Below are 21708 nucleotides of genomic sequence, written 5' to 3' on the forward strand. Positions count from 1 at the left end.
ATGTGCTATGAGGTGAAAGTAAATGATGACATAGGACTCCCAGTTTTTTCAGAGGTTGCTCTAATACATTAGTCTATCTTTCCTTTGAGAACAATCTTTGTCTTGGTTTCCATAATTGAAACCGACTGTATCTTCTGCGGGGTCAAGAGCTCTAAGGTCTCTTGAACTTTGACGTGAGTACAAATCACCTAGGTACCTTGTTAAAATGCGGAATATGATTCAGAAGATCTGGGACTGCGTGTCCAATAAGCTCCCAGGTGATGTCGATGCTACTGCTTGAGGCACCACTCTTTGAGTAGCAGGACTCTAAGGAATGTTTCCGAATAGAAATAACCTCAATCAAGTTTATTCTCAAAATATACAGTCTCTACCAAGAGTTTATAAAAGAAGATAATATTCCAGAGCCTAAACAAGGTATCTGCTCCCTCTCCCTTTTCTGTGATTTGTACCAGCTGCTTGTAAACTCAATGTAATACTGTAAAGGGCAACTTTTAAGAATGACTTTTGTGCTGACAATTTATTGGGGCCTATATGGATGAACGTAAAACCTCAAGTTTTGTAATGAAAAGGTTGATTCAAAATAAATATTTTAAAATTATGTCAAATACTAAATAAGTGATATTTACAAATAGTTTATACGAGAATCATTTGGAATTAATAATTTTCATTTCCCCCACAAAATAAATAGCTCACACACTAAAGAAGATACCTTTCCTTAAGCAGGAGGAAAAAAAATGCCAAGAAAAATAAAGTCATGCTTATGGCATAGTCATAACATTTTTAGTGAAGAAAATACCAAGATGAAGACATACAAGAGTATATGAGGAGAATTACATGGTAGCAAATTTGCCCTAGGACCTGGGGGAAGGTTCAAGGGAAAGGGACCATCTGGTAAATCTAAAAAAGACTTTACCTGGAAAAGATTATACATGAGAGCAAGAGTCTATTCCCCTCAAAAAAACCAATAAACCCCCATAAACTTTCAGTTTTAGGTTTTCAATAATGTTCTCTTTTCATATGGCCATTGGCCCAACCTCCCCCACAAAAGTCAACCAACCATCATAAAAACTAATTTGGTAACAGGTCAAGCTGGCTATACTCCATGTGTAAACTTAGATGCATTTCAAGCCAATGAGGGTAAAATTCTCAGTGGAAGGCGCAAGTAAAAGGGGAACCGCTTCTCTTCACAGAGAAGGATCCCGTCTTGAGCATCTCTGAGTGCCTGGCGGTGGAAGGTGCCTCAGCGCTTGTGTGCGCTCTTCAGCCCCATGACCGTGAAGGTAGCAGCCGTCAGTTTCTCATAAACGAGGAACATGAGAGCGGCAGTGAGGACTGTCTGCAGCAGTTTGGCTTCAAGGCCTTTGTAGAGTCCCATTACTCCAAAACGCCTAAAAGGAAAGAGGTGAGAAAAAACAAAAGGTTTTCAAAGAAGCAATACTGTTTTGCAAAGGTTTATTCTTAGGATCAAAAGAAGCAATGGACGTTTTAGATATAACGGACTTCTGTTGTTTAAGTACTTCTTATCTTTAAACGCATTTGGGGATTGATGAAAGTTTAGTATTTCTTCACAGCCACCATTAATTAGTGGAATGCTGACAGTATCCCACAGATAGGGTACAGATCCTAAAATCCTAAAACCATTTTTATGCCAAAATCTGGGATCTAACAAAGAACTCTTAGATCTTGACTTTAACACTCTCCCAACTCAGTTATTTCAACCTAACAGTCCCTAAATGGTAGGAAAGCTGCCAATTGGTTTAGATCATTGTAGCCTCAACAAAATGAGAGAAAGTGACAGAAATGAAAAGCTCTCCAATTCTGAGTCTTCCCATACATTTGATCTTCTTTTTTTTTAAAATTTATTTATTTATTTATTTTTGGCTGCATTGGGTCTTTGTTGCTGCACGCAGGCTTTCTCTAGTTGCGGCGAGCGGGGGCTACTCTTCGCTGCAGTGTGCGGGCTTCTCACTGTGGTGGCTTCTCTTGTTGCGGAGTACGGGCTCTAGGCACGCAGGCTTCAGTAGTTGTGGCACGTGGGCTCAGTAGTTGTGGTTTGTGGGCTCTAGAGCACAGGCTCAGTAGTTGTGGCGTATGGGCTTAGTTGCTCCGCGGCATGTGGGATCTTCCTGGACCAGGGTTCAAACCCGTGTCCCCTGCATTGGCAGGAGGATTCTTAACCACTGAGCCACCAGGGAAGTCCACATTTGATCTTCTAACCAAGTGGTTCTCACATCTAGCATACATCAAACTCACTGGAAAAGCTTGGTGAACCACAGATTGCTGGGTCCCCTCCAGAGTTTCCGATTCATTAAGTCTGGGATGGGACTCAAGAATTTGCATTTCTAACAAGCTCCCAGGTGATGAGGATGATGAGGCCAGCCTGGACACCAGCCCTTTAGACCCACTGCTCTAACCACAGAGAAGAATGCTTCAGCTAGAACCAGGAGTTCAGAGTAAATGATGTCTCCAAAGCTACTTTTTGAGAGTGAATTAATCTCACATGCTAGTTCATCAGCAACTCCAGGGCTATATACAGCACGCAGGCTGAGAGATTAAAGCTAATCAAGCGCTCCATTCAGAAGCTATTCTACATTTTATACATTTGCTATGTGTGAAAACTTATTATTTGGAGCAAATCATGTGATAAATAGGAATGAAAAGCCTTGACCCATGAATTTCTAGTTCATTGACTAATTTGAATTATGTTCCCCCAAGAAAGCCAAGAAAGTCCACTTCAATGTTTCTCAAGGTGAGGTCTGCTGGGAGATAACAAAAAAAATATATATTGGTCTCTGTCCTCAGTTCCTGGCACAGAGCTCCTAAAGCCCTTGTAATTTCCTAAGTGATAAGAGCACTAGGAACATTTCTTATTCTAATATTTAGTCTTTGATCCTAGTTCCTGATATAGAGTTCCTAAATCCCTCAATTTCCTCGGTAATAGTAGTGTCTTCTGTTCTAATGAGGTGATTCTTGGTGGGCTCTTGGATGGGGCTGGTCACCAGAAAGACCAAGCTGTGATAAGAAACTTGGAATTTTCAGTCCCACTCACTATTCTCCAGAGAGGGGAGGGGGCCAGAAATGGAGTTAATGATAGATCATGCCTACATAACGAAGCCTCCATAAAAATCCCAAAAGTATGGGGTTCAGAGAGCTTCCAAGTTGGTGAGCACATCCATGTACCAGGAGGGTGATGTACCCCAACTCCTCGGGGACAGAAGCTTCTGTGCTTGGGACCCTCCCAGATCTCTTTATATGGCTACTCATCTGTATTCTTTAATAAATTGGTAAACGTACGTGTTTCCCTTTCCCTGAGTTCTGTGAGCTGCTCTAGCAAACAATCATACCCAAGGGGGAGGAGGTCATGGCAACCTCCAGTTCGTAGCCAAGTCAGACAGAAGTTTTGTGTAACCTGGGGACCGACTACCTGTGACTGTCATCTGAAGTGAGGGTCAGCATCCTAGGACTGAGCCCTTCCTTAACCTGTGGGATCTAATGCTATCCCCGGGTACGCAGCATCAGAACGGAGTTAAATCACGGGACGCCCGGCTGGTATCACACAGAACTGCCTGGTGCGGGGAACCCCCCACGCAACGTCTAGTGACCGGAAGTGCCAGAAGTGAAGTGCTCTGTGTCAGTAGTAAAGGACAGATACACAGTAGTGTTGATTTTCTTCACATCCACTCACATCAGAATCACCAGGGTCTGTTTAGAAATGAAGACTGCCAGACCCCGCTCCAGAGGGGAGGCATGAATCTGTATTTTAATAAGCACTTCAGGTGTTCTTAATCAATCAAAAGTTTGGAGAGGCCTGGCATGGTATACTGCGCTGTCCGATATGGTAGCTACTAGCCACACGTGGTCATTTAAATTTAAATAAAATTTAAAATTCAGTTTCTCAATTGTACTGGCAGTATTTCAAGTGCTTAACAGCCACACGTGGTTGGTGGCAATCCTACTGAACAGAACAGGTATTTCCATCATTGTAAAACGTTCTAGTGGATGAACATTCATTCAATGGTCCCTGAGTGCTTACTGAGCATGAGTTTGAACATCTGGCTCTGCCTGCATCTGTCTGGTGTTGGGCAAGTCACTTTCTCTAAACCTGCTTCCTGATCTGCAAAAATGGGAATATAGTCACCCTTCCACACGCACAAGGCTAAGTGAGAACCAAACAAGATGAAAGATGTAAAAACACGCTGAATTTAAAAACTATATAACTCTAAAGATTTCCTGTTGACACTACCTTCTTAACTTTCTTAACTACATCTTTCTTAACTCTCACAATGCTGGTAGAACTGGAAATGGGTATCATCTTTTTGGGTCAACATGGCAATAGCTATCAAAATTTTGTATGTTCAAACTTCTTAAGTAATTCCACTTCAAGGAATTTTCTCTACAATTATAACTGAGGTATACAAAGCTAAATTTATGGGCTATTCATTTGTCAATGTTTGTAAAGGCAAAAACCTGGAAACAAACTAAATATTTATCATAAGTGTATTGGTCAATAAATTATGGCATATTATGTAACAAAAAACGCAGTCATTTAAAAAAACTAGATAAATGTACAGATATTGATGTGAAGGATTGTTTGTAACGTTTTTACAAAAAGGCAAGGTACAAAACAGTATTACCATATGATTCCATTTGTATAAAAATGAATACCCAAATTATATGTTTTATACAGTATTCTGGAAATACATGCACTTTTTGTTAACAGTGACTAACTCTTGGTAAAGAGATAGGAGAGAAAACACAGTAGGTGTGCACATATTTATAGCTTTACTGAAGTTTAAATGACTTCAATTTGATGAGTTTTGACTGATGGGTACACCCATGAAACAATCACCATCTTCAAGGTAGTGAACATATCCATGACCTGCAAAAGTATCCTCACGTCCCTTTGCAATCACTCTCCCTCCACCTACTCTGGCCCTAAGCAACCACTGATATGTTTTCTGTCACTGTAGATTATTTGCATTTTCTAAGTTTTATATAAGTGGAATCATACAGTATGAAATCTTTTTCATACTGACCTCTTTTACTCAGAAAAATTATTTTGAGATCCATCCACGTTTTTGCATGTATCAGTAATTATTTCTTTTTCCTTTTTGAATAGCATTCCACTGTATAGGTATACCACAACTTGTATCCACTCATCTGATGATGGACATTTGGGGTGTTTCCAGTTTTTGACTCTTACAAATAAAGCCATTATTAACATTTATGCACAGGTCTTTGTGTAGACGCATTTCATTTGTCTTGGGTAAATACCTTGAAGGGGAATGGCTGGGTCTATGGTAGGTGTATGTTTAGCTTTATAAGAAAATGCCAAATTGCGTTCCAAAGTGGTTGTGCCATTCTAAATTCCCACCAGCAAAGGAAAGTTCTGGTCGCTTCACATTCTTGCCAACACTTGGTATGGTCAGCATTTATTTTTTACTTTATACCAATTCTTTATCTTTGATTTTATTTTTTATCCCAAGCATATTCTATCTTTATAATAAATTTATTTTAAAATATCTTACATCTAGAAACAGTAATAAAGTTACAGCAGCTTTTGCTTCAAAGGTGCTGATCTATTTGACTTCCCTAGGGGTCAGTTTCTTTAAATGAAACGGGGAAATGACGACAGTACCTGCCTCATAGGGCTGTTGTTGGGATTAAGTGAGATTAGCCAGGTAGAGCGTCTGGCTTAGCGTCTGCCACATAGCAAACACTCAACAGTGTTAGCTGCTCTCCTCATCACCATCACTGTTGTCATCATTGTGATGATAATTGTTGTAACTCTTCCTACTCTTCCCTCCCTTTCCCACTATGACTGCTGCTCTCTAATAGTTGCTTATTTCTGTCTACGAGAGGTGATAGGATATGTCATCGATGGAGGACTACTCTGCAGAGTGGTCTCTATATTAGATTACAGGAGGGCTCTCTCTATTTTTTAAAATTATATGTTTCAGGTATACAGCATTATAATTTGACATCTGTATACACTACACAGTGATCACCACCACAAGTCCAGTAACCATCCATTACTGTACAGCTGACTCCTTTCACCCATTTTGCCCACCCTTGAACCCTCTTCCTCTCTGGTGACCACTAGTCTGTTCTGTGCATCAATGAGTTTGTTTGTTTTTAGATTCCACATATGAGTGAAATCACATGTTTGTCTTTCTCTGCCTGACTTACTTCATAATACCTTCAAGGTCCATCCATGTTGTCGCAAATGGCAGGATTTCATAGGAGCATTCCCTTTCTAAAGGAGTACTGAATCTTTGTAACTAACAAAGAATAAGGACCTAAACTTTTCCATAATTTCGCAAAATGCTGTCATATCTCACTTAGCCCCTAAAGTGAGAAATGTCTGAGCACAGCAGGCAAGGGACAGGTTTCTAGGCTGCCACTGCCAAGGCAGAAGTGCAAGGTAAGCAAATCCAACCACTTCTTGGCAGAGAGGGCTGTTAAAAGAGAGGACAGAGGGCTTCCCTGGTGGCACAGTGGTTAAGAATCCGCCTGCCAATGCAGGGGACACGGGTTCGAGCCCTGGTCCGGGAAGATCCCACATGCCACGGAGCAACTAAGCCCGTGCTCCACAACTACTGAGCCTGCGCTCTAGAGCCCGTGAGCCACAACTACTGAGCCTGCGTGCCACAACTACTGAAGCCCGCGCACCTAGAGCCCGTGCTCCGCAATGAGAGAAGCCATCACAATGAGAAGCCTGTGCACCGTAACCAAGAGTAGCTCCCGCTCACAACTAGAGAAAGCCCGCGCGCAGCAAAGAAGACCCAACGCAGACAAAAATAAATAAATAAAATAAATTAAGAAAAAAAAAAAAAGAGAGAGGACAGAATGTGAACCATCTACAAAGCTCACCTTACTCGTTGGTGAAGAAGATAGAGAATGTTCCGAAGACTCCCCAGTGTTCTGTTTTCTGGGTTCAGTCTGTGATGTCCAAACTGGGGAAGAAGAAAAAAAGATAAATAATTACTGCTTGCTACCGCTTTCTTTATCTCAATTTCCACTTGCAGAGGAAATTATGTTGGAGTAACATGTTACAGCATATGGTAATAAAAATATCCATTAGTATTTAAATTTAATTAATCCTCTTATTTCATTGAAATAAATTATTTCAATGAAATAAGTGAAAATAAGAAATATTTTTTCAATGAAGCAAGCATGAGAATTTTCATTTTACAGAGAATCATGGGGAAAATTCTACCTCAAAAGAAAAAGCCATGCCCACGATGAAGATTTATATATTGATGGTATGGCTTCCAATCCTTTAAGAAGTTATGATAAACACTAATTAATTAGAATCTCTGCAATCTAAGCTCTTCACATTATATGTTTCTATTATAAAAGTGTCAAAATACATTTATTTGACTGCTACTGAATTTCTTTATATTAAGTACCAATTTAAAAATAGTACATTAGTAAAAATACTTTTAACAGAATGGAATAATCTTTTTGAACTGAAATACTTACACTTCCACCTTCATTTTACCCATCAGTAAGTCCTTTGACTTTTTTCTCCCAAAAAGACCTCGAATCTCTCCTCCCCACTGCTACCACCATAGTCCAGGTCACCCTCACATCTTACCTGTATGACCGAAATAGCCTCCTAACCTGACAACCTCCTTTTCTCTTAGCCTTCTGACCAATTCACCACTGAACAGTCACAGTAATCTTCTCGAATTGTAAATCAGATCACATTACTCTCTAGTCTAAAGCCCTGCAAAGGTTTCCCACTGCAGAGAGAATAAAATCTCGTCCTTACCTATAGGCTCCCTGCTCCTTTTCTAATAACCTGCTCCCTGTTCCAGCCACAATGGCCTCCTTTCAGTTCCTAGGATTCACCAAGCTCTCGGTACATCACGTTCCCTCTACCTGGAATGCTCTTTCTTCTGCTCTTTGCACAGCTGGATCCTTACCTTCCTTTAAGTCCTGATTTACATATGGCTCCTCAGAGGAGCCCATCTCCAATCATGCCACCTGAGAAGACCCCCACCATGCCCCTCTCCACTAAATCATAGAATGCTGTTCACTTCCTTTATAGCTGTTTCCTCAATTTGCAATTACCTATTTATTTTGCTTATTTACATGTTCATTCTCTCCTCTGTTACCTCCATAAGGGCAGGGACTATGGCTTTTATTCACCGTGTGCACCCAGTTCCTCACACAGAGTGGGTGCTTAAAAATATTTCAATGAATAAATAACTGAATGAATGAAAAGCTACAAATTTGAAAGTGCTTCAGAAAAGCTAAATCATTTATTCCTCCTGAATGAATCTCTGATCTTATAAAGGAAAATCTACCCTGGGCACCAAGCAAATCAACTTGAATGTGAAGGAAGCAAACTTATATTTTCCTGAGGTCTTTAAAGAACTTCCGGGACTTCCGTGGTGGCGCAGTGGCTAAGAATCCGCCTGCCAATGCAGGGGACACGGGTACGAGCCCTAGTCGGGGAAGATCCCACGTGCCGTGGAGCAACTAAGTCCATGCACCACAACTACTGAGCCTGTGCTCTAGAGCCCGTGAGCCCCAACTACTGAGCCCACGTGCCACAACTACTGAAGCCCACATGCCTAGAGACCGTGCTCCACAACGAGAAGCCACTGCAATGAGAAGCTCACGTACCGCAACAAAGAGTAGCCCCTGCTCACCTCAACTGGACAAAGCCTGCAAGCAGCAACGAAGACCCAACACAGCCATAAATAAATAAATAAATAAATAAATTAATTAATTAAAATAAATAAATAAATAAAAATAAAGAATGTCTTCCATAGTTGGGTTTTCTGAGACAGCATGTTACCAAAGAAACCGCAAATGTAAACTTCGTTCCAAACCAAATAGGAAACCAACTGACAGCCAGACTGGTTAGCAAAATATCAAATAATGGAAAAAATGGATGAGGAATGCTCCGGACTACTTTACTGCTTTATTAACATTGCTTCAAACAGGGAAACCACATATTTTAGAATGTTGTTTGACTAAATGCAGGGAGAACCCCTGCACTCACCCTCAGAATTGACTGTACTGTCTGCAGAGGATAGGTGACCGTGGTGGCAATTGCTTTGGCTATTGCACCAATGATGAACACGTCCAAAGAAGAAAGCTGGAAAGCAAAGGAAGAACAAACTGCATCAATCTAAACAGCAAGAAGGTGTCAGGGATTGTCTGCTGCTTTCAGAATCAGGGCTTACCTTCATTCGTTTCTTTAAAAGCTGCCGTTTTAAACCTTCATAGAACATGAACTGGATGGCAGGATTGAAGACCAACAGCAAGGAGGGAAATGTGCCATTCCATAAAGCCAGGATTCCTTCATCGCGAATGATCTGGTGAAAAGCATCTGAGCAAGAAATCAAGGACCTTTGATGACAATCCCCTAACTAGAGAAGACAATGTACCCAGAACACAAACCTGATTCTATTAGTATTCTATCATACTGATTCTATCAAGATTTCCTTCTTGCAATGACAAGTTAATCAGTTAACTACTTTTGAATAATCATCAGATACTGACCGTCACCAAGTTATTGAGAGACCAATTTCACTCATAGGCAACCCTTCCTGACAAACCTGGGGTTAGCATGTCAAGTTTTCCTAAGTAATCATCACCACCACTGGGACCTCTGTACTACACAGAATTGTGAACTGATAGCCCATGTGTTTCACAATAAAGGTCAGTACAGAAAAAGATTAGAGATGACTTCCCTGGTGGCACAGTGATTGGGAATCTGCCTGCCAATGCAGGGGACATGGGTTCGAGCCCTGGTCCGGGTGGATCCCACATGCTGCAGAGCAACTAGGTCTGTGCACCACAGCTACTGAGCCTGCACTCTGGAGCCCACGAGCCACAGCTACTGAGCCTGCGTGCCACAGCTCTTGAAGCCCACGTGCCTGGAGCCCTGCTCCGCAACAAGAGAAGCCACCACAATGAGAAGCCCACGCACCGCAACAACGAGTAGTCCCCGCTTGCTGCAACTAGAAAAAGTCCATGCACAGCAACGTACACACAATGCAGCCAAAATAAATAAATAAATAAATTTATTAAAAAAAGAAGATTAGATAGTTCTCTGGAGTCCATTTTATAGGATTGCCTTGTAAGAAAACCACTGTTCTCATTACAAAGATGGAAGCATGGGAAAGGAGAACCTGGCAATGTAATACTATTAAAAAGCAGAAGCACAAAGATATCAGATGCTAATTTGGTATCTTTATCTAAAGAAAACACTAGGGAAAAAAAAGTAGCAGATTGCTCTTCAGAAATATTCATCCCCTCCCACCTGTGCTCCATGGGCTATACTCCATGGGTATATTTCTCTACCCCTTATCTTGGGGCTTGGCCATTGGTTGTGCTTTGGCCAAGAGTATGTGAGCAGACAAAATGCAAACAGGGGCTTGAAATATGCTTGTATGATTGGGCATGTCCTCTTGTGCTTTTGCCATCACCAAGAGAAGAATATGCTCAGGTTGGTCCCAGGAAAAGGAAGAGAAACACATGGAGCTGAGACCCCTAGACGCATGGAGCTGAGACTCCTGGGCTGGAGTCAGCCTAGATGAGTCAAATCCCTGTCAATCCAGAGACACGTGAGCTAAACAAATACTTACTGTTGGGCACTGAGATTTGAGGTTGTAGCATTATCATGGTGATAAATTCCAGATACAAAGAGAAAAGAAAATCTTTAAAAAGGAACTCACCCAAGAGACACTCACCAATAACACCACTGTAGTTGGTGGGTACAATGTCTTCATTCCTAAATTTTGCCCCTTGCAGCTTCAGTCTGGTGTTTACCACCCAGAGTGGAGTGGTTAGCAGCACATTCACTACTCCTTTAAAAGGAAAGGGGGAGAGACAAAGGGAAAGCAAAAGGTAACCTGTTAAGCTTTGCTGTCTTGTGTTAAAGCTACACACCAATGTTTCAGTTATACGCCACTGACCTACTAGGAGACCTAAGGTAAGGTGTCCCTTTGTGCCAGGGTACAACACAAGCCACTACTGTTAGAAGCAATTCAGAAGCCTTGCTGATAGCAGAAGGGCTGGCAGCAGTACTTCTCCACATGAAGAGAGTACTGAGCTTCCTCATTTGTATAATAGGAGGCAATCTGTTTGTCAATTTATATAACCACCAAAGTAGCAATTTTGATAGAGTTCTACGTACAGTTTTTAAAAACAGCTTTAAGACAGGGAAGTGACTTGTTGATGACATGCTAAATAAGTCCATGACAATATCACATAAAACACACAATTTACAACTCTCATGTAAGTAGCTCACATGGTTTTAAGTGAGTATGGATCTAGTACAATAAATGAGAGAAAGTGTGACATTTGAAAGTGCTTCAACAGGGACTGAAGGCTCACAGAAGAGTTCTTCATCACTTGGGGAATTAGGATAGGCAGGCAGCAAGCAGTAGTTATGAACCATCACAAAAACACCTGAAACAAGCATCATAATCCTTACAAGTTTAAGGATGGGGATCTTGGCCGCCCAAGGTGGCCTCAGAGTGGAACAATACAATGAGCCAGGTGCTTCTTTTTTGAAAACACATGATCCCAATTTAACACCACCTTGAGTTATTAAAATATTCCTCATCAGTCCTGAAATGATTAGAGAAAAATACCAGACAGACTTGTAACAAAGTGCCTGACACACAGTATATACTTTATAAATGTTTGTTAAATAAATACTTAACAAGTAAACTAATGAGCAAACTCAGCAAACAATGGTATATCAAGCTATCTGGCTCTAGCCATACTCTGAAGAACCAAGAGGCACAATTATAAGGAAGAGAAATCTTCTTTTACTAAAAGCCATTTAAATACAACATGATTGAGAATGTTTTGATTTAAGGAATCTCAAAACATACTATATATAGAAAGCACGAAGGCTAAGCTTGGTGAAAACACCAGGAAATTCAAATTCTAAATTTTCATTAGCTGAATGCAGTTGCAAAAGTAAGATATTTTGGCACCTCTCTCTTAGAAACATTGTGAGAACACATTTCTCAAAATAAAAGGCATTATCAAATAATTTTATAAGTTGTATATTTGTTATATTTTTTCACATAACACAAAGGAGTCATCTTTAGTTATGACTCAGTATAGTCATACATTATCACTTGAGGCATTGATCATAATCTGAAAAAGTCTTAACTAGAGATTCTTGCTAGTCTCATTTTACAAAAGCACCAGTGCCCAAGAGGCCAAGATAGACTATCAATACACGCCCATTTGCCCAGACTTTATAATGTATTCCTATTCAATATAATGTACGCATCACTTAACAAAAAAAAAAATCAACAGCCAGAAAAATCAGACTAGAAAGTGCTACTGAGCAGTCTACCACTTTTTTTTTTTTAAGATGAAGACAGGAGAGCTCAGAACCAGAGATCACAAGCTTCTGTGGATACTGTAGACAGGCACAGTGTACATACCTTTCTAAACAAATGAAATAGGTTGCCCATTAAATAAATTCTTTGGAAATCAAAATTCCCTTCATGTTCTATTCAAGAGGTAGGCACACACAAAACATTTCAGAGGCAATGCAGCAAAGATTAAGATTTAGCCACTATTTAAAATTCTGCTTACATATCCCCATTATTAACACAGGCTGAAAGATGGAGAGGATTCTAAGGACATTGTCAAGTACAAAAATGCATCACATCATTTAAATAATATAAAGTCCTTGTAAGAACATTTTGTATTTCAAAGCTTTTTATCTGAGAAGTTCTTTAATCCTCTAAGCCAAAATAGATGGAGAGGTATTTTTAAACCACTATCATTTTATGAGTTCTGGGAAAATACCTGAGGATCCAAACTTTACTAAAAACTTGCAACCTATATAATCAAGCAAAGGACAACATTCCACGGAGGAAAAACAAGCTGCAAACGAACATGATGAGTGATTCCGACTCTGACTAAAGCACGATGGATACGGCTGCAGGATAAAGACAGCTGTCTGCTTATTTATGTGTAGAAAATTCTTCTGCCAGTTCCAAGCCATGGCTGTTACTTCAGCTCTAAGATGGGAATACTAATACCTTATCTACTTAAGAACAGGAAATTGTTTTTCTTCCAATTCAAATGATTCTATTTTCTTTCTTCATAAAAAATCATTTATAAGAAAACAGAACCAAAACTAAAAGATGAAGAACAGTAACTGAACACACTCACTAAAATCACTCACTGATTCAAGGATAATTGAAACACAGCTATTTACTTCTGAAATCTTAAAAACAAAGTTTTATTAGTAGTGAGTCTCCTGAGTTAAGGACAGAAAACAAAAATGGAGAATGCTAATTGGGTGCACTTCTGGGGAACACATGCAATGACCACTGAGATAAGAAAATGGCAGATCAGGGTCATAAATCTAAGTGCTTGGCTCCTTACAAAGGAATGCAACTTGATACACTACAGGAACAAACCCGCCTCACCAGATTTAAGGCCTAAGGACAGGAAATTAACTGCAACTGTCACAACAATGATAACACCATTGGTATTCAAAAAGAGTTATTGATAAAAATTCCAATTTCATAAAAATGGCAAGTATCATCTTCATTTAAGTTATCTGTAAGGTTCTGCTCTCAAATTCTTCCCCAGGGTATTAAGCTATTTGGGCTTTCTTCTGTGAAAATAAAATAAATAGTAATAACTCTCTAAGTTCCTCGAAGAAGTGGAGTAACAATAATACTGCTCCTAGTTCTCCCTGGCGATAATGAAACTCATTCCTAGTGACTGTAACACAATGACAGGGTTCACAGCAGGAAGAGAAAAAGCTGTTTTAATTATTGTAAAAATGCGGTAAGCACTGAGATATAAAAACATGTTATGAGGAGTTTAAAACTCGCAAAAGTGATTTCCAAGGAATTCCCTACCTTCAGAAAAAGAGAGGACCCATAATCGGAGAATCACAGAATTATAAAGGACTATAAAATTCATTTGGTCAAGGGTCTCTCAACTGTGACACTACTGACATCTGGGGCTGGATAATTATTAGTTTGGGGCAGGGCAGGGGTGCAATTGTGTAGGATGTTTAGCGGTATCCCTGGCCTTCTACCACTAGATGCCAGTAACATCCTCCAGTTGTGACAACCAAAAATGTCTCCAGACGTGGTCGTGTGTTCCCTGTGGATCCACGCATCTAATCCAATCACCAGGTGATTATTCACTTTATTTTTGAAAATCTCAAAAGATAGGAATTCATTCTCACCCCAATAGCCTATTTTTTACAAGAGCTGTTAGAAATTTTATTTTTACTGATATTAAACCTACCTTCTAAAAGCAACTGGAAACACATAAAACTAGCTAATAGGTGTTTTTTAATCTGAGGTATGAATTAGCAATTCTTAAATAACTTTATGTGTATTTTAGGATAAGTAAATGTTTATGACCTGCAAGTCAGTCACCCATGGTCTGCTCATCAAATACGTATTGTGTGTCTAGTATGTGCTAAGTAGGTGCTGATGATACAGAAGTAAATAAAAAATGAAAATCCCTGTCCTTTTGAAGCTTATGTTCTAATGGTGTAAGACAGGATAAATGAGTAAAATATGTAGTATGTTAGAGGATAAGGTTAAGGAGAAAATTTAAGCAGAGAAGGGGGATAAAGTTTTGTGGGGTAGAAAGGGGCACCATTTTCAACAGTGTGGCCATTTAGGGAAAGACCTTAAAGGAGGTGAGGGAGTGAACCACGCAGTAACCAGGCAGAGGAAACAGCAGGTACACAGGCCACGAGGCAGAAGCAGGCCGGGAGTGTTCCTGGAGAAGAGGTCAGTGAGGCTTGCAGTGGGGTGAGTGAGGAGAACGGGCGGGCCAGGTGACACAGGGCTTTGTAGGACTAGGTAAGGACTCTGGCTTTTACTCTGAGTGAGAAGGGAAGCAATTGGAGTCCTTTGAACAGAGAAATAATACAATCTCACTTACGTTTTTTAAATTTATTTATTTTATTTATTTATTTTTGGCTGCGTTGGGTCTTCGTTGCGGCGCGCAGGCTTTTTCTAGTTGCGGTGAGTGGGGGCTACTCTTTGTTGCGGCGCGCGGGCTTCTCACTGCAGTGGCTTCTCTCGTTGCGGAGCACGGGCTCTAGATGCATGGGCTTCAGTAGTTGTGGCACGCGGGCTCAGTAGTTGTGGCTCGCAGGCTCAGTAGTTGTGGCACACGGGCTTAGTTTCTCTGTGGCGTGTGGGATCTTCCTGGATCAGGGCTCGAACCCGTGTCCCCTGCATTGGCAGGCGGATTCTTAACCACTGTGCCACCAGGGAAGCCCTCACTTATGTTTTAACATGATCACACTGGCTGCTGTGTTGAATACATATTGAGGGGGACAAAGGAGGAAGCAGGACATCAGTTAGGAGGCTCTGAAGATAATCCTGGCAAGATTTAGTGGTGGTTTGGACACAGGTGGTAGTGGGGGAAGGGGCTGAATTCTAGAAACCATATGAAGAAACAGGCAATAGGATTTGCTCACAGACTGGAGGCAGGGTCAAAGAGAAAGAGGATGAATTCAAGACTTTTGGTAGGGCAACTAGTAAAATGATGAAGATTACAGGAGGAGTGGACCTTTAAATTGAATTCATTCATTCAACATTTAATCAGCACCTTCTGTGTATCAAGCACTGGGGATACAGAGATTTACAAAAATGTAGTCTCTGCCCTTAAGGAGTTCACTGTCTAGTAAAAGATAAAGACAAATATACAGACTATTGTTATCCAGCGGAGTAAGCACTGACACAGAGGTATATACACAGCTGGAGCACAGAGGGTAGGCACCTAACCCAGAATAAAACTTGGGGGTGGTGGACATGAGAAACAGGGAAGGCTTCCTGAAGAGAAGGTGGCTTGAGATGAGAATAAAAGGATGACTAGGAGTTAATAAGATAAAAAAAAGCAGTAAGGCTGCTTCAGACTGACAACAGCTGCTGTAGAGGAATGAGGTTACTAAGGGCTCAGTCTATTCAAGGAATCACAGTTTGGCACAGGAGAACAGGAATAGGAAAGACCAAGATAGGGAGGTAAGCAGTATCACAGCAGATCCCGTATGTTAGGCTCTTATCCTGCACCTGTACGAGGGGGGCCTTTTCTGCTGAGGGAGCCACGACTCCATCCTACATGCAAGCGGCAGACACTGAAGGGTTTGAAGCTGGGCATAACATAATCAGATTCGGATATTAGAATAGCAGTTCTCAATCATTTCTCTGACAAGACATGTAACAGATGATGTTCACAATCAACACAGACCCACGGGTTCTCCCTGTACGTCAAGCGTAATTCCATTCTTTTCTCACGCTCACAAGAAAACATTTCAGAATGTAAGTGAATTAGAATGATATTAATACAGTGGGATCTCTTTTAACCAGTTCCATATGATGGACTCACCAGATAAATCCGTGTTCCTCTTTCCCTTTACAGGACACACCGACAGATGCCACAGCACGCTGATACCTGCGGCCAGTAGGCTACTCCCTAGTGTACCCGTGCTCTTCTACTTCCATCCCACAGGGGTTTACGCTTACCAGGAGTGAATTATGTCTTTTCTCAAACCTGCTTATGTTGGTCATATCTGTTACAGTAGGCAAAGCATTTACAGGTATGGGTTATACAAGAAAAAAAGCACAAAACTTCCATCAGTGAGTGGATATGCCTTGGCCATACAAAAAATTGGAGAAGTATATATTCACATATCTTAGGTTAAAATAAAATACTTAAGGCATGTAGGCTATTTATGATAGTCCCTACTTCCACTGACTTTTTAAAATTAACTGCCCTACCATACCAGTCTAGCTGTTTTAGGTATGGGAGGATCTATTGTAATTATAAACTGCATAAGAGTTAGAAAGAAAATGAGCAGAGCACAGTGAGAGAGAATAACAAGGGGTTGTGTGTACCTAGTAGATAATGGGATGCCAGATACAGCAAACAAACAATTTTGGACACCTAAAAAGGAGAAGATTTAATCATATATTTCATAAACTAGTAGTTTCATGGGAAGTTATATGAGTTAGTCTCTGACAGTGAGTCATAACCTTTTAAATGTAAATACATATGAACCGCAGTAATCTAAAAAGTATTAAGGGACTTCCCTGGCGGTCCAGTGGATAAGACTGCGTACTCCCAATTCAGGGGACACGGGTTTGACCCCTGGTCGGGGAACTAAGATCCTGCATGCCACATGCCACACAGCGTGGGCAAAAAAAACCCCAAAAAAGTATTAAAATCAAGGTATTACCAATACTTGGTCTCAAGTATAAAAGATCATACCAGATTGCCATTTGTTGCAATTATGTAAAAAAGAAGATTCCTCCTCTACAGGTTGGATCTATTCTGATATTTTTTCAACTGAACAAATCTCAAACTTGAGTTCTTTGAATTATGACACTGTTTGAAAACCATTCTTCTAGAAAGGCTACTTCAAGCAGAACTATGCAAAGTATGTTAGTGAGAAAGACTTGAGAGGCAAAGAGATCAGAACAGAGCAATGGTCCAAGTGAGAGATGATGGCACTTGATTTTGGGAAATGGCTATGGACATGGAGACGAGGGAATGGATTCAAGAGATATTTAAGAGACAGACTGATGGTTCATGAAGACCAGGCAGACACGGAGGGTAAGAGAGCACCCTCTATGAAGACTTCCAGATTTCTATCCTGAGTGACCTACCTACAAGTATTCATTTATTACCTCAGAAAATGGAACCCTGTGTGTTAAACTCTTTACGTGAAAGTTGGTCTGGCGGGGGTTGGGGGTGAGGGTGGTCAAAAGGCACAAATTTCCAGTTATAAAATAAGTCAGTCATGGGGATGGGATGTACAGCAAGGTGACAATACTTAATAATACTGAACTGCATATTTGAAAGTTGCTGAGTTGATCTTAAAAGTTCTCACCACAAGAAAAGAAAAAAAATTGTAAATATCTGTGATGATGGATGTTAACCAGACTTCTTGTGGTGATCATTTCACATTATACACAAATATTGAATCATTATGTCGTACACCTGAAACTAATAGAATATTATGTCAATTATATCTCAATAAAAAAAATTTGGTCCAAGTGAAAGTTTATTATATCAAAATCAACTTAAGGCTAAAATGAGAGTATTAAGCATAAGAAAGTCTCAGAGACCAAATAAAAAAACAGCAGTGGTCTCATATAGGTAAAGAGGAAAAATTGGGGGCCATGAATACTCCTGGCCTGGTAACTATTTTTCAATCAAATCATTTTCATTTCAAATGGACATTTACATTATTCAACTGTGTGGCTCCCAAATCAGTAATTTTTCAAAGAATATATCAATAAGTGAGTCCACAAAATACTAACACTAAACATGCAACATTTAAATAAATTAATTTAGATACAGACTAGATAAACACAAAAAACCCATAGGAAAGAGACCTACTTTTTTCCCATCTCTTTAATAAAACCCTGATTAATTCAACAAATATTTTGTTTATTTAGCAAATATTTATTGAGCTACTACTACATGTTAGGAATTATTCTTACCGAAAATTTAGCAAGGCGAGGGGAACAGATATATATATACATATGCCACAAAAGCAGGTATCATATGTATTCGTTATCTTATATATAGAGATATATTTATAATTGTAATATATATTGTCTAATAGATGTAATATATTTCTTTAACTTTCTTTTTTTTTTTGGCCACACCGCGCGGCATGCGGGATCTTAGTTCCCTGACCAGGGATTGAACCTGTGCCCCCTGCACTGGAAGCACGGAGTCTTAACCACTGGACCACCAAGGAAGCCCCTATATCTTATATATATAAAGTATATATAAGATACTGCTCTGCATCTTATATATATCTTTGATATACCATATATAGATAAAGATACCTGCTCATATTCCACTAAGTTGAGACAGACAGTAACTAAATATTCACAATATCAGGTTAATGGCTCCTTAGTGCTTCTGAAGTCTCAGATGACAAGGATCCAAAGCTTTCTAAAATTGGGCTCCTATTCAACTCTCCAACTTTATTGCTCATGTTCCTACACTCACTTCACTCACTCATAAAATTATAGAACTCACTGTTCTAAATGTGGTCCTGTATTCTCTCAGTTTGCTACCATTCTCTCCATCCAGAAACCGTCGCCACTTATCTCCAAGTGTTACTAATTCTGCCAAGGCTCAGCTCAAGAGGCACTGCTTCCTATAAGGAGATACCTCCCAGCCAAAAGTGACCTTTCCCCTATGAACCCCTAAGGTATTAACGACTATGGTGATACTGACTACACTGGGCTGTGCACTAAAAACTCTTTGTCACATCTGACAATGCTTTCACACTCACGGAGGGCTTCATGACTCTGTAACCTGTCTTGTGCTTGGTTTACTGCTTTAGTGTCAACCATCTTGAAATGCTTAATAAACTGTGAACAAGGAGTCCTGCATTTTCATTTTATACTGGACCCTGAAAATTACGCAGCCAGTCCTGTTCATGTTAAACATTGCATGCAATCCTCAGTCCAAAAAAACAAAACAGACAAACAAAAAAAACCTAAAAAAAACCCCCAGAAAGGAAGCAGGAAAGGTACTGTAATTTTCATTTTTTAAAAAAAGAGACCTTATGTCCATAAATTCTGGGTACAGGCTGCTAAACAGCGATAACTGACCCTCCTCTCTGGATTAAGAGGATAAAAATAAGCGAAGTCAGCTCAAAAATAAAACTTTGTGTATATGGTCAACTGATCTTCACAAGGGTGCCAAGACCATTCAGAGGGGGAAAGGACAGTCTAGTCACATCAACAAATGGTATTAGGAAAACTGGATTTCCACATACAAAAGAATGAAGTTGGATCCTTATCTTACATCACACACAGCAATTAACTCTAAATGGATTAAAGACGTAAACTATACAACTCCTAGATGAAAACATAGGAGAAAAGCTTTCATGGCATTAAACTCAGCATGATTTCTTGGACATGACACCAAAAGCACAGGCAAAAAAAGGAAAAATATGCAAATGGCACAATATCAAACTTAAAAACTTTTGAGCATTAAAGGACATATCAACAGAGTGAAAGGCAACCTACAGAATGGGAGAAAATATGTGCAAATCATATATCTGGTAAGGGGCTAATATCCAGAATACATAAAGAATACTTATAGGGCTTCCCTGGTGGCGCAGTGGTTGAGAATCTGCCTGCCAATGCAGGGGACACGGATTCGAGCCCTGGTCTGGGAAGATCCCACATGCCGCGGAGCAACTAGGCCCGTGAGCCACAATTACTGAGCCTGCGCGTCTGGAGCCTGTGCTCCGCAACAAGAGAGGCCCGTGCACCGCGATGAAGAGTGGCCCCCGCTTGCCGCAACTAGAGAAAGCCCTCGCACAGAAACGAAGACCCAACACAGCCAAAAATAAATAAATAAATAAATAAAATTAAAAAAAAAAAAACTTATAGTTCAACAACAACAAAAAATCAAATAACTCAAAAAATGGGCAAAAGATTTGAATAGACATTTCTCCAAAGATGCTCAACATCATAGGAAAAGATGCTCAACATCACTAATCGTCAGAGAAATGCAAATCAAAACCACAGTGAACTATCACTTCGCCCTCATTAGGATGGCTACTATAGAAAAAACAGAAGATAACAAGTGTTGGTAAGGATGTGGAGAACCTGGAACCAACTGCTGGTGGAATTTTGAAATAGTGCAACCAGTGCGGAAAACAGTATGGTAGTTCCTCTCAAAATTAAAAAAAGAACCACCATATGATCCAGCAATCTCACTTCTAGGAATATATCCAAAAAGAATTGAAAGCAGGGACTCAAAGAGCTATTCATACAACCCATGTTCATAGCAGCAACTATTCACAGTAACCAGGAGCTTGAAACAACTCAAATGTCCTTCAACAGATGAATGGATAAACAAAATGTGGTATATACATACAGTAGAATATTATTCACCCTTAAACAACAAGGAAATCCTGTTACATCCTACAATATGAATGAACCTTGAGTACATATTATGTTGAATGAAATAAACCAGTCACAAAAAGATAAATACTGCATGATTCCACTTATATGAGGCATCTAAAGTAGTCACATTCATAGAAACAGAAAGTAGAATTGTGGTTACCAGGAGCTGGGGGGGAGGGTGGAAAGGGGAGTTGTTATTTAGTGGGTACAGAACTTCTCATTTATAAAATGAAAATGTTCTGGAGATCCGTTTCACAATAATGTAAGTAAACCTACTACTGAAATGTACACTTAAAAATTGTTAAGATGGTAAATTTTATGTTATGCATTTTTACTACACACACACAGAGTCAAGTCAGAAAACTAATTACATTCTTTGTAGCATTACTTTGTGTTAAAATAACCTCTCAGGGGGTATATGGACCACAATATAAACAATAAAATATAAAAATATCTTATATTCAGAAAACTTAGTTACCTGCAACAAATCCAACTACCAGATCTTTTCCAGTAGTAGAATGTTGACCTCTGACCCAGACTGCTTTGAGGCTATTAAAAGTGTAGAAATAGACAAAATTGGAGCAGCAGAGACTGGAGATAACTGGAAACCACCCTCGATATGGTGCCAGGCTAGGGGAAGAACATAATAAGCAAAGTAAAAATGCTGAACAAAAGGCACTAGAAATGAGAGTCCTAGAAAAGGCTGATCATCATTCACATATTCTCAAAGTTCACTCCTACACTACAATGTACTCCAAACTGTACACATATTCTA

At 39.9% G+C, this 21708-nt stretch overlaps 1 protein-coding gene and 2 long non-coding RNA genes across 7 annotated transcripts in view; 1 reads left to right on the top strand and 2 right to left on the bottom strand.

Annotated features, from left to right (window-relative positions):
- The window catches only part of LOC309609119, a 44146-nt gene extending 23739 nt beyond the window's left edge, over positions 1-20407 (top strand). Inside the window, exon 2 of the long non-coding RNA XR_014233273.1 lies at positions 20282-20407. This is a non-coding gene — a long non-coding RNA (uncharacterized lncRNA). The remainder of the gene's footprint in view (positions 1-20281) is intronic.
- The window catches only part of SLC25A17 (solute carrier family 25 member 17), a 46825-nt gene continuing 25447 nt past the window's right edge, over positions 331-21708 (bottom strand). For 2 of the 4 annotated variants that reach the window (XM_082350117.1, XM_082350115.1), the window contains 6 exons: positions 21412-21563; positions 10701-10832; positions 9204-9349; positions 9020-9115; positions 6874-6956; positions 331-1388 (listed from right to left, as the gene is read on the bottom strand). In XM_082350117.1, coding sequence (XP_082206243.1) covers positions 1241-1388; positions 6874-6956; positions 9020-9115; positions 9204-9349; positions 10701-10832; positions 21412-21563 — 757 coding nt within the window. In that variant the 3' untranslated portion in view covers positions 331-1240. The remainder of the gene's footprint in view (positions 1389-6873; positions 6957-9019; positions 9116-9203; positions 9350-10700; positions 10833-21411; positions 21564-21708) is intronic. The other 2 variants (XM_082350118.1, XM_082350116.1) reach the window with 1 other exon arrangement.
- Positions 14915-20284, bottom strand: LOC309609121. Of its 2 annotated transcripts, none has more exons than XR_014233275.1 (2): positions 16375-20284; positions 14915-15294 (listed from the first exon to the last, which is right to left on the bottom strand). It is a non-coding gene; the product is annotated as an uncharacterized lncRNA (long non-coding RNA). The 2 variants fall into 2 exon arrangements; XR_014233276.1 differs by having other exon boundaries at positions 14915-15297.

Source organism: Balaenoptera borealis (assembly GCF_965194805.1).
Source record: "Balaenoptera borealis genome assembly, chromosome: 13".
Lineage (NCBI taxonomy): Eukaryota > Metazoa > Chordata > Mammalia > Artiodactyla > Balaenopteridae > Balaenoptera > Balaenoptera borealis.